Source organism: Rhineura floridana, chromosome 11, assembly GCF_030035675.1.
Source record: "Rhineura floridana isolate rRhiFlo1 chromosome 11, rRhiFlo1.hap2, whole genome shotgun sequence".
NCBI lineage: Eukaryota > Metazoa > Chordata > Lepidosauria > Squamata > Rhineuridae > Rhineura > Rhineura floridana.
Window position 1 is genome coordinate 8,725,168 of NC_084490.1, and position 16,618 is coordinate 8,741,785.

The 16,618-nt window shown below is 41.7% G+C and overlaps 3 protein-coding genes and 4 non-coding genes across 7 annotated transcripts; 4 read left to right on the top strand and 3 right to left on the bottom strand.

Annotated features, from left to right (window-relative positions):
• The first annotated feature begins 1,936 nt into the window (after positions 1-1,936).
• On the top strand, positions 1,937-2,030 carry TRNAI-UAU (transfer RNA isoleucine (anticodon UAU)). Its single transcript has 2 exons — positions 1,937-1,974; positions 1,995-2,030. It is a non-coding gene; the product is annotated as a tRNA-Ile (tRNA).
• Positions 2,031-2,449: 419 nt separating this feature from the next.
• On the top strand, positions 2,450-2,521 carry TRNAG-UCC (transfer RNA glycine (anticodon UCC)). Its single transcript has one exon. It is a non-coding gene; the product is annotated as a tRNA-Gly (tRNA).
• A 3,789-nt stretch (positions 2,522-6,310) lies between these two features.
• TRNAI-AAU (transfer RNA isoleucine (anticodon AAU)) lies at positions 6,311-6,384 on the bottom strand. The gene has a single exon. It is a non-coding gene; the product is annotated as a tRNA-Ile (tRNA).
• Positions 6,385-8,077: 1,693 nt separating this feature from the next.
• On the bottom strand, positions 8,078-8,556 carry LOC133366353 (histone H2B 1/2/3/4/6-like). Its single transcript, XM_061589372.1, has one exon. It carries the CDS (start codon positions 8,506-8,508, stop codon positions 8,128-8,130), a length of 381 nt encoding a protein of 126 aa, XP_061445356.1. The 5' UTR covers positions 8,509-8,556; the 3' UTR covers positions 8,078-8,127.
• Positions 8,557-8,857: 301 nt separating this feature from the next.
• LOC133366349 (histone H2A type 2-C-like) lies at positions 8,858-9,371 on the top strand. The gene has a single exon (XM_061589368.1). The coding sequence runs from the start codon at positions 8,921-8,923 to the stop codon at positions 9,308-9,310; it is 390 nt and encodes a 129-aa protein (XP_061445352.1). The 5' UTR covers positions 8,858-8,920; the 3' UTR covers positions 9,311-9,371.
• A 1,798-nt stretch (positions 9,372-11,169) lies between these two features.
• Positions 11,170-11,680, top strand: LOC133366347 (histone H3). The gene has a single exon (XM_061589365.1). The coding sequence runs from the start codon at positions 11,209-11,211 to the stop codon at positions 11,617-11,619; it is 411 nt and encodes a 136-aa protein (XP_061445349.1). The 5' UTR covers positions 11,170-11,208; the 3' UTR covers positions 11,620-11,680.
• A 1,810-nt stretch (positions 11,681-13,490) lies between these two features.
• Positions 13,491-13,562, bottom strand: TRNAM-CAU (transfer RNA methionine (anticodon CAU)). Its single transcript has one exon. It is a non-coding gene; the product is annotated as a tRNA-Met (tRNA).
• Positions 13,563-16,618: the final 3,056 nt, after the last annotated feature.

A 16,618-nucleotide genomic window follows, 5' to 3' on the forward strand; every position in this document is an offset into this window, starting at 1 on the left:
GTTTGTTTCTCCCAGCTGATGTCACTGAAGAAGACTTTGAAGTCTAGTAATTGAAGTAATACTAGATCACTTTTAATCAGTGAGTTTTCCTTGCTCGAACCATGAGATGTCTTGTAAAAGAATTAACTTCGCACGCCGAACACCACAGAGCAATGTTTTCTGATTAACCTAATTAACAGTCTGCAGAGAGCTTCGTCCTCCTTCACCGTTTTAAAAAGACTGAAACAATCTGCACACTTAGCCAAACACCCTGATCGTGGGAACCGGTCCCCTTACATCAACACAAACACAATGGATTTCTAAGTTGAAATCCACACTGCAAAATGGCCAGTCGTTAAAGGTACAGGAATAAAATTATGTACATTTGTGCCAGCTTTTTGTGTGAATCCTGTGCAAGTGTATGGTAAACACGCGATGCCTTCGCACGTGAGAACCAGTCCGTAAAGTGGGCAGCACTCCCAAAAACTTATATATACGTTGTGACAGCATCCCTGAAGCGCCTCAAACCATATTCCCACAGCTGGATATGTAATAGCCATTTATTATCCTCATTGTGTGGGGGTTTCCTTCTTAATCTTAGTAAAGTTCGTACATTGAACTATTTCTCAGGAAAAAAATACCTGAGGATGCACGGATAAAGATCTACATTTAGATCTGCATTACACCATCTCAAACAAATATTGGGTGTAGGGGAAGAATGCATACAGTAGTTCAGAATTATAGCATTTTAAAATGTTTGGGGGATGGGGAAAACGGAAATTGTAAGGTCAGGATGGTCGAGCGGTCTAAGGCGCTGCATTCAGGTCACAGTCTCTGACGTGGGTTCGAATCCCGCTTCTGACAAGCTGAAGTTTTAATACTATTTATTGCCTCTGCCGTTTTTTAAAAAAAATCCCTGTAGCCGGATTTTTAGTTCTCCGTGGAAAATAATATTGTGAAACTAAAAAAAGCTTGCATATTTTGAAACTATTCAAAGAGAGCCGAATAAGAGAAGTCGGTAGTTATTTTGCATTTTTGAACCAAAGTACTATGGCGCGATAGTAATTGGCGGGGGATGAATTTACTAGAGCTGATGTGTTGTGGATCTGATGTTTCTACTGTTTCAGGATAGCCTCCGAACATGGCAGCTGGGGAAGCGTTCTGTATAAGAAGACTGGAGGGTACCTGACTTCTGATCTTATGTAGCTTTTCTGGCTTGCAGACTGTTTGAAAAAGTACGTTGTCCCTTGCATGTAGCACTTGTACTAGGAAATATTCTCTATTCATGATTTTGTAGTAATAAAAATTCTTAACTATAAAACTTAGCTATGGTATTTTTGTGAGCAAAGAACTGGCATATTTTTAACTTGAATGAAAGCTTGTTGTACAAGTAGAGGCCTTTTGCTGGCCTAATAACTATGGTGGCTGAACAGAAACTACACTTTTTTATTGTTATGCTGATTTTTGTAAATTGTATTGTTTTTATTGATGTATTTTTATATTTGTGTTTTTTAAGCTGTCTTGAGGGCCTTTTGGCCAAATGGCGGGGTAGAAATAAACAACAACAACAACAACAACAACAACAACAACAACAATAATAATAATAATAATAATAATAATAATAATAATAATAATAATTCAAAAGATGATCCCATAGTTTTTAAACAGGGCTTGCTCCAACTTAACTGTATTGCTTACTCTGAAAACAGTTCTGTAGAACAATAACATCTCCTGGGGTGACCTGCTCTTAAAAAGTGCTATGATATGACAGTGACTTAATAAGACTCCGAGACAACCTTTCCAATTTACTTTTAAAACCCTTGCTAAACATGAGTCTCCTCCATTAAAATAAAAGAGTTGGATTTTCTGGGCGCTACATTCTTTAAAAAAAAAAAAAAGCTTCAGAAACCTTTGAGATTCACACAAGGGAAACTGAGCAGAAGCACTTACACCAGCGGCTCCAGTGGCGCAATCGGTTAGCGCGCGGTACTTATACAGCAGTACTTGCCAAAGCAATGCCGAGGTTGTGAGTTCGAGCCTCACCTGGAGCATAAGTTTTGCTTCCCAAACCCGAGACCGTTGGAGGGTCGTTGTTCTGTCCTGCGTCCCAATCAATGATCGATGCTTCCGTTAGTCTTTGAGAATCAGCAAAGATGCTTAAACAACTGAAGTTGAACCGGTGAACTTCAACAAGGATTTAGAAGAGGGTAGTGTGTTTGAACATTCCATTGCCATTCGAAAGAGGTTTGAGTTACGTTCTAGTTGTACATGTGTAGAGGATTTCTTTTTTCCCAGCGCAAGGAGAGAGGAACACTTTAAAGAAAGTTTGAAAAACTTCAACATAAATTATCGAAGCGACCCGCAACATTCAAATTCTTAGTTGATGGCGCCACCGTGTGGAAACTCAGACGCATAACTAATCTGAATGTCTAATCATATGGAGCTCGACAACAACAGTTTTGCGTCAATCGCGTTGGTGGTATAGTGGTTAGCATAGCTGCCTTCCAAGCAGTTGACCCGGGTTCGATTCCCGGCCAACGCAAGTGTCTTTTCCTTTTCTTTTTTTACTTTCACCTGTGCATTTTGTAACTCCCTTCCTTCGTCTCTGCTGTACTACCAGGCTCAAAAAAAATGTGTAAAAGGAAAGCATCCTTACCACAACTGAGATCACCATTTTAAATAAAAAACGAGTCCTGAAGCACCATAAAGATCACCAAACTCATTTATTATGCCCTAAAGCTATCTTTAAAGATGCCACAAGGCTCTTTGCTGATCGTGCTACTACAAGGTGACATAGCTACTCCTCTGGAAAATCCTTTAAAGAAATGCACTTCATTTGGATGACCAAACAAGGGCCATATAAATATATGAGCAACACACCTCAGTTGCTGTAAGGTTCACACAACAGCAATTAACCTGCAGTTAAAGTCTTGCTGGACTATAGCAAATGATTTCAACAGTGCTTCTCCTGGGGTGCTTGTAAGAGGCCTCAGAGGAACATAGGAAACTGCCTTATACAGAATCGGACTATTGGTCCATCTAGCCCGCTGCACTGACTGGCAGCAGCTCTTCAGTATTTCAGGCAGGAATTTCTCCCTGCAGGGACTGAACCTTCCACATGTACATTCAGGCACTCTGTCACTGAGCAATGGCCCTTTAAAGTTGTGGCCTTCCCTGGGACCTGATGGTAAAGGGTGACTAAGGAATCTAAGAAAGCATAAAGAATAATAAGAAATAAAATATAATAAATTAAATAAATAAAAATATTGCTTGTCGGTCACTTTATACAATAAAAAAATCTCAAAGCAACTTGACAAAATAAAATACAGTACATAAAAAATTAAACCCATAAAAATTAAAACAATGGCATTACAGAATCTATAAAATGCTCATCCAGCTATATATCAAGGAGGGCCCAATCCTACCAACTCCACTAAAAGATGAGCGCCAACATAGAAGGCAACATTAACCAAAGACTTGGGTGACCTGTCATCTAAAGACTGCCAAAGATGGTGCCTACTCCAAGACGTTATGTGTTCATTCCTCCGCGTGTGGGCTCACAACCCCTTCCAATGTCATGTAGTTGCTGTGGAGTGCATTTCCTTTTTTTTTTTTACAATAATTTTTATTCAAATTTTCATAAAACATACAAAACAAAATAATAAAACATTCAAAGACAAAAAACAAAACAAAACAAAAATGATTAAACAAAAAAATAAAATGTTGACTTCCCATTTGTCGCAGATCAAATCAGTTATAGGTCTACAATATATAACAATCCTGTCTCTTAAATTATATTATAAAATCACTTTCCTCCAGTAGTTATCTTAATTAATCATCAAATCTCATAAACATTACTTTATTCTTTCCACAAAAAGTCAAAGAGAGGTTTCAATTCTTTAAGAAATATATCTATCAATTTTTCTCCAAATAAACATGTTGATTAATCCATCTCGTTAATAATAATAATAATCTTATTGTCATAACCATAGTCCAAATAAACATATCGATTAATCCATCTCATCAAAATCTGTTAGGTCCAATAATTTCAATAGCCATTATTCCATTATCCCTATTAATTCCATCTTCCATCTTCAATAGTCCTGTTAAGTCCAGTAATTTCAGTGTCCAATCTTCCATTATCAGTATTCCATAATAATCTTGCTGTCATAGCCATAGTCATATAATAAGAGTCTGATGGGAATTTCCTCTATCCCAAATATTTTCTTGCCATCGATTCTGAATAAGTTGCTGAAATATTGTTGTAAAGTCATATCTCTGTTCTTCTTTTTTACAAAATGCACTGGCTCATCTCTTGAGAGTTTTTCCATTGTCACATGGCTGCAGTTAATTCCATAGATTTTCTCTATATCAAGCTCCATCACGTCATTCCAGTCCAGAAGATTATCCAAGCCATTGATAACTTTATCTCTAATATCTTCATTAATTTCTTCAGAGATAACGTTAAATTCCAAACAGTAGATTTTATTTCTAATATCCATAAACTCCAGATCTTTTTCCAATTCCACATTTGTTCCAATCTCCAGGGCTTGTATCTTCCCTTTATTTTTTCTTTTCTCATCTCTCATCTCATTCTCCTCTCTCACAGGATCCCCTATTTCTTTAAGCTCCTGCGTCATTTTGCTCAGTTCAATTTTCAGCTCCTTACTGCCCTGTCGCAGGGTTTGTTTCATTATCTCAATCTCATCCATTATTTTCTGAAACATAATTACTTCCAGATTCTCAGCCACTTTCTTGATTGCCATTTTTAAAACCACGAAAACAAAACAAAAATAAAGAAGAACCACTTCTTATTTCAGCAACAATTGGGTTAATATTCCAGGCTTGATGACATCACAGTATAAACAGAGCAGCCTGCCTTATCTCTCTATGTTCAAGAACACAAAACAAATTTAGTTCCCAGCATCAAAACAGTTAGTGGCGTCGTGAAGAAGCAGATTCGTCAAAATAAAATAGACCAAAAAGAGAATAGTCCCAGACAATATAATGTTCCTCGGAATAGAAATCCCTCTTCTGTTTATATCTTTAGAATGCACTTCCAGGACAGCTTTTTGCAATAGAAACAGAGATAAGCTGTTAATTTCATGAATAACAGAGAAGAGTTATAGCTCACCCAGAAGTTCTTTAAAGCTGATTCATTTGACAAATCTCTTTTTGCTGCAACAATTTAAACCAAGTAAAAAAATAATAGAAAGAAGGGTGCTTGCCTGTTAGTCTGTTTTCTCTTTGAAGAAAAGATAAACGTATCGCATTAATCAGATAGAGCTTGTTCGGAAGTCCGTCCGGCATTGCTGGCTGGACCTTTTCTCATAAATTAATGAAATCCAGTCCTCCCAACAAAAACAGGCATTTGAGGTTGATCTCTACGTTTCTCCCTACCCGGGAGAAATTTCATCAGTCAAAAAAAAAAATGTTCTGACTGATTTATATCTGAATAAGCTTCTTTTGAGGTGGGAGCCCGTCTCAAAAGCAGGCACAAGCGAAGTCACCCTTCCCGGAAGTCTGTGGAGTGCATTTCCAACTACATGCTGATGCGTATGTTATGGCAGTGGTGGGCTGGTGTTCATTGGGACTGGTAGGTCAGGAGACAAATAATAGGTGGAGCCAAAGCCAGAGCCAATGCCAGGCAGTCACCCTGGAATGGAATCATAGAATAGTAGAGTTGGAAGGTGTCTATAAGGCCATCAAGTCCAGCCCCATACTCAATGCAGGAATCTTCTGTTAGCTGGAATGAATTATTTAGATGGTGCTCTGACAGTTATAACGGGTGCATACTCAGTGCAAGAGAAGCTGAAGAGTTAGTGTGTAACAACATACCTTTATTTTGCAAGGACTTGATGTTTGGGATTGGTTTGAAACCATATGGAGTGTTCTGCATGTAAGGAAGGGATGAAAAGTGTGTGTATATGTGAGTGCGCGCACATGTCTGTGTACTACATAGCTCTTGCCCTGCAGCCTCTAAGCTATCCTGTTGCCAAGGCACACATCTAGAGATGCAGTTTTGGCAGCTGTTTCACAAATACAGAGCTTGTTCCCCAAAACACCACTAACATCTTCAACATCCATCTGGACAGCTGCAAAACTTTACAAATCTCATTTGGGCTTTTCAGTGCCCTTGTATTAAACCTTTGTGAGGACACCAAATCTGGTAATCTCTCCTACAGATTTTATTTCTTTCCTTCTTTTTTAAATTTCCAGAACTCTCCAATGTTTGTTTGTTTTGTTTAAATGATTTGATTTAAAGTCCTTTGACAAATGTTCCAAATTTTAATTTCGAAGTGTTGTGAAACTTCACCAAAAAGTTTTTTCGTGGCCCGTACGGGGATCGAACCCGCGACCTTGGCGTTATTAGCACCACGCTCTAACCAACTGAGCTAACCGGCCAACTGGTTTCTTTTTATTCTTTCGATGTGGAAACAGCATACCCACCCCGGTGTTCTTGCAAATCATACCACAAGGTGGCGCCAAAAGACAATGAGCAAGTTCGACGCTGTTTAATCTATAGCATCTTGGCAGGGACGCTAGGAAGATTTAGTGAAATTACCCTGAGTTCTTCAGAAAAAGTAAAATATTCCAGTTACAGCTTACAACATACATAAATACCAAATTCCCTCCCAACAAATGAAGTTTCTGGCTGGTCACCTCTCTACCAACCCAGTTAATCAAACATAGGTACGGCAGATAACACAAGAGCAGCGCAATTCAATTTGCGGGCGAAGTATATCTATCTCTAGGGCAGACCCACGTTAAAACGAACAATTTGCCACAGCACATGTGATTTCACAAAGACTGATAGCTCAACAGCGTCTGCCATATTCACCCTGTACTCCTCAAAAAAAATTCTGCTGTGTGGAACTACCCATATTTAAAGATTTCTCTTCATAGTCCTTGCTGTAGTGTGTATCTTGTTACGAGAGAAACATGTCCATCTGTAATATGGAAGTGACCTGCGACCAGTAATGTAGTGCCAAATTCAAGTTACAAAACTTTATTGCGTATGGCCATAGGCCTTTGCAAAATAGGACATAACACAAATACACATCGAAAGGCTAAAAAGTTTGTACAAATTTAAAACGATTACAAGATGTTATAAGTCTTAATGTGGTTCACCCATAATTTCCTAGCAGCCAAGGCGAAGTTGGCTGCTGTAACTGTTGTTTGTTTACTGCTATCAGCCAGTAATTCAACAACCATATCTCGGGGGCTTTTCCCTGCGTGCATAAACAAGCGGATATGGTAAGCTAGGAATTTCCTTCTTGGGTCCTCATATAGGGGGTAAAATAGCAAGTAGTGGGTGATGTCCTCTAGCCGGTTGCATCCAAAGATGCAACTCCACTCTTTAACTGGGATGCCCACGTATCTCCTGTCCAGATAGGCCGAGGGCATCAGTTGGAACCTGAGTTCCGTGAATGCCCTGCACAGATGGGCTTGCGTCAAGACTTCAAAATAAAAGGGTCTAGCGTGATTGAGTTTGACTAGGGAGAACCAGGGGGAGAAAGGGGCTACTGCAATTACTGCCGGATCCTGACTCGCGTCGTGATCGAAGACCCAGTTTCTGAGCGTGTGCAGGCTGAGGCTCAGATATTTCAGGTGCGGTCAGTGCCTGAATGGGAACCATATGTAAGCTGCCTTGGGTTTCTATCATGGAAAGAAAGGTGGGGTATAAATGTAATGAATGAATGAATGAATCAAGGAAGCGACAGATGTGAATTTACAAGATCTGAACAGAGTGGTTTATAAGAGATGCTACTGGAGATTGGTAATTCATAGGGTCGCCATATATTGTAATCAACTCAAAGGCGCATAACAACACTGGTATGCAAGGCCCTCACTGAATATAGAGCCTAGCTCCCTACACTTTAAAGGGGAAACTGGAATTTAATGTTGAAGAGAGGATTATCTCACCAAAACTGTTTCCTTTCAATATGCATGTTGAACAGAGGTAAGATTTTAAAAGGAAACTGTACACGTTTTTTTTGTAGAAAAACAACAATAACCCTCTGTTAGTACTGCTGAAAGGCCTAGTTTTGACACTCATGTAGTAGTTATGGCAGCTCTTTTTAAAGAGAAAGTAGGCGGCTCTTAAAAGAGCCTTTGGGCTTGGTACTTCCTGGGAACCAGTCAAGATTACTTGGAGCTGGTGTACTTGGTGACAGCCTTGGTGCCTTCGGACACGGCGTGCTTGGCCAGCTCCCCCGGCAGCAGGAGGCGCACCGCGGTCTGGATCTCCCGGGAGGTGATGGTGGAGCGCTTGTTGTAATGGGCCAGGCGCGACGCCTCGGCGGCGATGCGCTCGAAGATGTCATTGACGAAGGAGTTCATGATGCTCATGGCCTTCGAGGAGATGCCGGTGTCGGGGTGGACCTGCTTCAGCACCTTGTACACGTAAATGGAGTAGCTCTCCTTGCGGCTCTTCTTGCGCTTCTTGTCGCCCTTCTTCTGCGTCTTGGTGACAGCTTTCTTGGAACCCTTCTTGGGAGCAGGAGCCGACTTCGCTGGCTCAGGCATGATCCGGCACTTTCTCACTCACAAACGAAAAATAAAGAACCGAGAACGGAGAAACAGACTCTGAGCGCCTTATATTTATAGAACTCCCATGCTAATTGTGGCATTGAAAGTATCCCTTTTTCATTGGCTGAAAGTCCAGAGATGCCTACTCAACGATTATATAGTTATGCAAAGGAGAACATTCGGAAGCTTAGCTTTCTATTGGATGGATTAAAATTCTGCCTTTCTATTGGGTAGCAAACAAAACTAGCTTTCCTATTGGTCAGGTGCTCTCACAGGCAAAAGCCAGCCAATAGAAATTCACAATTGCAATCTCCAGAACTGAATAAAAGGCTGCGGACAGCGCGTTTCTTAAAACTGTTGTCCTTCTGAGAAGAGAGGAGTATTTTGAGGTTCTCTTGAAATCAGCATTATGTCTGGACGCGGCAAGCAAGGAGGCAAGGCGAGGGCAAAGGCCAAGACTCGCTCTTCTCGCGCTGGGCTGCAGTTCCCCGTGGGTCGTGTGCATCGTCTGCTGCGTAAAGGGAACTACGCCGAGCGTGTTGGGGCTGGCGCGCCGGTCTACTTGGCGGCCGTGCTGGAGTACCTGACTGCCGAAATCCTGGAGCTGGCTGGCAACGCCGCCCGAGACAACAAGAAGACCAGGATCATCCCTCGCCACTTGCAGCTCGCCATCCGCAACGACGAGGAGCTGAACAAGCTCTTGGGTAAAGTGACTATTGCCCAAGGAGGCGTCCTTCCCAACATCCAGGCTGTCCTGTTGCCCAAGAAGACCGAGAGCCACAAGGCGAAAGGAAAATAAATCGCCTTTTATCTGAACTACATAAAAAAAAGTTGAACCCAAAGGCTCTTTTAAGAGCCACCTACAATTTCATTAAAAAGAGCTCATCATGTGAAAACGCTAACAATATTGCAAGTGTTGATATTCAAAAACAGTTAATACAGCTTCACGTGTTCTTTTTGTTTTCCCAAGTAAGGTGAAAAAATGTTTCAAGGCTACACATTCACATAATCGGTTTAAACGGATCACTGCTACTATGTTGCACTTAAAAATAAGACGTGCTATTTTAAGGACTAAAGCTCTTAAGGGCGCAAGATACAAATGTTACTTTTCTTCAAGCACAATTTAGTGAGGAGGGATATAAAGTTTCTAAATTTGTGGCTTGTTAAGAGAGGCCTGCTTGATAGCACCTCCTTTACTTAACACAAACTTTACCCAGTTCGACTCGATGGCCTTACAGGCCCCTTCCAACTCTGCTATTCTGTGATTCAGTTTACACAATATTTTCACTGATGGTCTAGTCTAGTGATTATGTCGGGAAACTTAATTCATTTACCTGGGAATAAGTCCTACTGAACTCAGGCAAACTTTCTTTTGTGTAGGTATGTATAGAATAGTACTATTAGAGAGAGGTATTAGATCCGGGTTTTCAAACTTAAAAACTCCGTGCTTTTGGCGGCAATTTCAGAATTAAAAAACACTATGGATTTTGAGGGCGGGGCCTGTTGAGTAGCCAATTGCAAGCTAGGGCGCGATTTTCAAAGTATTGTTAACAAGGGGCGGTTATCTTGCCATGCAATTTTATTTAGATGCCGACTTTAGTGTGAATCAACTACTCAACTATGACGTATTTTTTCTTTAAATAGTTGCTGGCATGTGATGCAGACGAGCTTAAATTATTTGTTAAATCTGCATTCGCTTCGCGTCTTCTATTTAAACAGATTAGTATCCGTAGTTCTTATATGGCGCCCTTGGGACCTCACTAGCAAAAACTCAGTTCTGTCTTGTTTATGGGACTTGAAATGGCGCCATCCTCTCAATGCCATAAACTCAAGTCACAAAAGGTAAAGCACCCATCGAAAAACACCGATTTTTAAAGCTAGTGACTTAATACTACCTTAACTCCCAGGTTCTTAAAACACACCACATACACAACTCGACTCAGGATAAATATTACATTGTGCTTTCAGAAGACGCCAGAGTACCTCAAAAATATTTTTTGTAAAAAAAGCTGATAAACAATGATGGCACACTCCTGTACATGTCTTAGATTCCAAGTCATTGAGTTCAATGGGCTCTATTCCCTGATAAGTGGGTATAAGAGACTGCAGACTGAAGAGCTTTGTGTTGAGTGAAAGATTTGTAACCAGATCCTTTGCATGTCTACTGAGAAGAAATCCCTCTCAGTCCATTGTGGCTTCCTCCCATGAAGGCATGTACAGCAACGTAGCATCCATAACCAATTCATTATTGTATGAAATTAGTCGTTCAAATAATATATTTTCCCCCGTTTCTCACTGTACCAGACATCTTCTGAAATTGACCACTATATTTTCAATCACTATCGCACACATCACGGATCATTTGAAGCTAAGAGCTGTAGAGAAAGGGGGGTTTGAAATTTAGGAATTTTTCGAAAGGAAAAAATGCCATTCAATTCTCTAGAGTCCTTCTGCCATAGCTAAAGAAGACTGACTTCACCATCACCAAGCTGCGAAGGGGAGGGGGGAATGTTGCAATGTCTATCCAATCAATGCTTAGCCTGGGAAATTCAAATTCTGCAACGTTCCTCTGACCTCTTTCAGCCAATGAGGAGGCAGCCGCTGGCTATAAAAAGCCGGTCGAAAGCACCTTTGACTTCATTTCTTGTTCCTTTCTAACTAGGACTTTGTTGAATTTTTTTGTGTGCGCACGAGGAAATGGCGCGTACCAAGCAAACAGCTCGTAAGTCCACCGGCGGGAAAGCGCCCCGCAAGCAACTGGCCACCAAGGCTGCGAGGAAAAGCGCTCCAGCCACCGGCGGCGTGAAGAAGCCTCACCGCTACCGCCCGGGCACCGTCGCCCTGCGAGAGATCCGCCGCTACCAGAAGTCTACCGAGCTGCTGATCCGCAAGCTGCCTTTCCAGCGCCTGGTGCGGGAGATCGCGCAGGATTTCAAGACCGACCTGCGCTTCCAGAGCTCGGCCGTGATGGCTCTGCAAGAGGCCAGCGAGGCTTACCTGGTGGGTCTGTTCGAGGACACCAACCTGTGCGCCATCCACGCGAAGCGCGTCACCATCATGCCCAAGGACATCCAGCTGGCCCGGCGCATCCGCGGGGAGAGGGCTTAAGGCACTGCGGCATCCTAAGAAGGCAAATTCATTATATCCCAAAGGCTCTTTTAAGAGCCACCATATAGTCTTTGGAAAGAGCTTGGGATCCTAAAACAGGTTACGGGGTCGTTGTAGGTTAGTGGGGATAACTCTGTTATGGCAGAGAGAAAATAACTGCTGTTTACATGAAAAGGTAAAAGTCTTTAAACTGGTGGCAGCAAAGTATACTAGCTAATGGTGCATAGTAACTGATGTGTATTTGAAAGTTTTAAAACAAGAGTATACAAAATATAGGCATATTCTATTTACCGAGAAGAGGCTATGGTTATTTAGTCTTCCTTACAAGCTCATGGATAAACTTTAAACTAGTAAGCAATGCAAAGGCCTTAGGTTTTGTTTGAAAGTTGCCACCCAGGCACGTTTTGAAGTTAAACTAGTTTTAACTTCACAACGCTAAGCGCAGCGTGCAGAGGTATACCTCGCTAGGATTCAGCTCCAGCGTTTTAAAAATTTAGCCACGGCTAGGAAAACTACAATTGGCAAGAAAAAAATTACAAAGTGTTTGATACAAAAAGCAAAGGTAGTAGACGCGAGCGCACAAAAGATCCACCTTGAGTCAATAAATATGTCACAAAAGAATGCAAGGTTTGAGTTCTGAGCTCTTCATCGGGCTGGAAAATGGCAAACAATGCAAAGGGGGAGGAAGAAAAAGTTGGCTGATGTTGGACTCTCGGAGTCTCAAGAGGAAACTCCGGAGAGGATGGAGCAGAGCTTGCAATGAGGCACTGTTTAGATGGTTTCAGGCTGCACTTGGGACTGATGAGAGGAAGAAATTATATCTCCAATTTTTAATAATATAAATAATATAAATTACAGCTGTTACTCAGATCTGTCTCCATCCTCAGACGAAACGCAGAGCTTTGGTAGGTTTGAAAGCAGGAATAACAGGTAAACTTGTTAGGTGAAAAACAGTGGTATCTGACAAATGTGGGTTTCGGTGCACGAAAACGTATGCCATAATAAACTGATGAGACTTTAAAGTGCCACAAGACTTACAGAAGCAGACGTCTATCCTCCCCCCTCCTCTGCAAACAGAAATAAAGAACTCTCCGTGATGCTTTTTTTGGAATAAAGTTTTTTACCCAGAAAGACTGCTCGGTCATCCTGAATATTTAATAAAGAATTCTTTGTCGAGCAAAATATATTTTATTCCATTTGCTTCCAACAGTTGATGAACTATGTATTGCAACGGCGAGAAAGGGATACATTTGCATGCCAGCAAAAGTCACCTTCACCAAAAACAGTCTTCCTTTCTCCGGTTGCTAACCTAACCGTCAGAGAAGGCAACAGCTACTTCACAATGCACCAGTGAGAATTAAGGCGAAGAAACCTATCGGCCATACGATGGCGCTGTCTGTTAACAAAAATAGCCCATGGAGAATTGTTCAGATTGAGTAAGCATGGCCAGGCTTTATTCTGTTGCTATATGTTGTTAATAAATATAAAAGTCCATTGGACATGTGCAGAGTGCCTTTTCCGCTTCATAGGAAGAGGAAAGGATAATTCACACGCGCGCGCGTAAGGAGGGACGGGAGAGGGTTGAGGATATTGCTTCGGAGAAGGTAAGGCATTTTAGACTGGGAGGTTTTATAGCTTCTTTCCAAAGCTGCCAAGAACTACACAGATATTTGGATGTCGAAGAAGGAAGGTGCCCCTTTGCATGCGTTGACAGTCATCTCTAAAGATTAAAAGGGAGTCCGGCAAGTGCTGTATTGCTTTCCAAAACTACCAATGAACTCCCCAGGTCCCTTCCCCCCCCCCCATCATTTCTATAACCAATGAAATGTATAATACCGGGTGAATCATTTTTTTTTTTTAAAGAAAGCGTTTAGCAGAGGATGGTTTCGATCCATCGACCTCTGGGTTATGGGCCCAGCACGCTTCCGCTGCGCCACTCTGCTTCGCGGAAAACCAGGCTTCAAAAAGCCTTACAAACTTATACCGATGTACACTGTGGCCGGATTTCGTAATCCTTTTAAATTTGTTATCTCTTTTGTTTGGGGTTTAATAAAAAAAACTCTTTTATTTGGGGTTTAATCATTGGCTTCGCTCTTGTGAATGTTCTTAAGAGTTTTAAGTTTCTCATCTGTCAAACACCGAACTCCATTGTACGTCAGTTATCAATACAGTTGCATGTCAGTTTGTTGAGTCTGTCTGCGCAACTTGGGGTTTCTGTACTTTTCAAAGATGCGTGCGCTGTGACATGGCATTTCTCTTTCCTTTCTTTTTCTTCCTTAAAGCAGGTGTGTCGGATTTAATAACTGGCTCCGCCCATGTAAATGTCCCTACCTTATCACCCGGCAACCCCGCCACTGCATGTTAGCTATCAAATATAGCCCAAAACTGAACGCCGTTGCATGTCATCTTCCAAGCACTAACAAATGCTGTTGTCAAGAGCAGACATCAACAGTGTGCATACCCGACATCAGCATGCAGGCACGAAATTTTGACTGCATACAAATTTCTGTTTATTCCTTGGCTTTTCATTCATCCTACTAAGTCACACAGGCGAGGCGTAGTTTGAGTCAGGAAACTCAGTCCTGAAACATCTTTCTCTTCAGAGGTTAACGTAAGAACATAAGAAGAGCCTGCTGGATCAGGCCAGTGGCCCATCTAGTCCAGCATCCTGTTCTCACAGTGGCCAACCAGGTGCCTGGGGGAAGCCTGCAAGCAGGACCCGAGTGCAAGAACACTCTCCCCTCCTGAGGCTTCTGGCAACTGGTTTTCAGAAGCATGCTGCCTCTGACTAGGGTGGCACAGCACAGCCATCACGGCTAGTAGCCATTGATAGCCCTGTCCTCCATGAGTTTGTCTAATCTTCTTTTAAAGCCATCCAAGCTGGTGGCCATTACTGCGTCTTGTGGGAGCAAATTCCATAGTTTAACTATGTGCTGAGTAAAGAAGTACTTCCTTTTGTCTGTCCTGAATCTTCCAACATTCAGCTTCTTTGAAGGTCCACGAGTTCTAGTATTATGAGAGAGGGAGAAGAACTTTTCTCTATCCACTTTCTCAATGCCATGCATAATTTTATACACTTCTATCATGTCTCCTCTGACCCGCCTTTTCTCTAAACTAAAAAGCCCCAAATGCTGCAACCTTTCCTCGTAAGGGAGTCGCTCCATCCCCTTGATCATTCTGGTTGCCCTCTTCTGAACCTTTTCCAACTCTATAATATCCTTTTTGAGATGAGGCGACCAGAACTGTACATAGTATTCCAAATGTGGCCGCACCATAGATTTATACAACGGCATTATGATATCGACTGTTTTATTTTCAATACCTTTCCTAATTATCGCTAGCATGGAATTTGCCTTTTTCATAGCTGCCGCACACAGGGTCGACATTTTCATTGTGCTGTCCTCTACAACCCCGAGGTCTCTCTCCTGGTCGGTCACCGCCAGTTCAGACCCCATGAGCGTATATGTGAAATGAAGATTTGCTCCAACATGCATAATTTTACACTTGTTTATATTGAATTGCATTTGCCATTTTTCCGCCCATTCACTCAGTTTGGAGAGGTCTTTTTGGAGCTCTTCGCAATCCCTTTTTGTTTTAACAATCCTGAACAATTTAGTGTCGTCAGCAAACTTGGCCACTTCACTGCTCACTCCTAATTCTAGGTCATTAATGAACAAGTTGAAAAGTACAGGTCCCAATACCGATCCTTGAGGGACTCCACTTTCTACAGCCCTCCATTGGGAGAACTGTCCGTTTATTCCTACTCTCTGCTTTCTGCTTCTTAACCAATTCCTTATCCACAAGAGGACCTCTCCTCTTATTCCATGACTGCTAAGCTTCCTCAGAAGTCTTTGGTGAGGTATCTTGTCAAACGCTTTTTGAAAGTCTAAGTGCACTATGTCCACTGGATCACCTCTAGCTATATGCTTGTTAACACTCTCAAAGAATTCTAATAGGTTACTGAGACAGGACTTTCCCTTGCAGAAGCCATGCTGGCTCTGCTTCAGCAAGGCTTGTTCTTCTATGTGCTTAGTTAATCTAGCTTTAATAATACTTTCTACCAGTTTTCCAGGGACAGAAGTTAAGCTAACTGGCCTGTAATTTCCGGGATCCCCTCTGGATCCCTTTTTGAAGATTGGCGTTACATTTGCCACTTTCCAGTCCTCAGGCACGGAGGAGGACCCAAGGGACAAGTTATATATTTTAGTTAGCAGATCAGCAATTTCACATTTGAGTTCTTTGAGAACTCTCGGGTGGATGCCATCCGGGCCTGGTGATTTGTCAGTTTTTATATTGTCCATTAAGCCTAGAACTTCCTCTCTCGTTACCACTATTTGTCTCAGTTCCTCAGAATCCCTTCCTGCAAATGTTAGTTCAGGTTCAGGGATCTGCCCTATATCTTCCACTGTGGAGACAGATGCAAAGAATTCATTTAGCTTCTCTGCAATCTCCTTATCGTTCTTTAGTACACCTTTGACTCCCTTATCATCCAAGGGTCCAATCTCCTCCCTAGATGCTCTCCTGTTTTGAATGTATTTATAGAATTTTTTTTGTTGGTTTTTATGTTCTTAGCAATGTGCTCCTCAAATTCTTTTTTAGCATCCCTTATTGTCTTCTTGCATTTCTTTTGCCAGAGTTTGTGTTCTTTTTTATTTTCTTCATTCGGACAAGACTTCCATTTTCTGAAGGAAGACTTTTTGCCTCTAAGAGCTTCCTTGACTTTGCTCGTTAACCATGCTGGCATCTTCTTGGCCCTGGCGGTACCTTTTCTGATCTGCGGTATGCACTCCAGTTGAGCTTCTAATATAGTGTTTTTAAACAACTTCCAAGCATTTTCGAGTGATGTGACCCTCTGGACTTTGTTTTTCAGCTTTCTTTTTACCAATCCCCTCATTTTTGTGAAGTTTCCTCTTTTGAAGTCAAATGTGACCGTGTTGGATTTTCTTGGCAATTGGCCAGTTACATGTATGTTTAATTTAATAGCACTGTGGTCACTGCT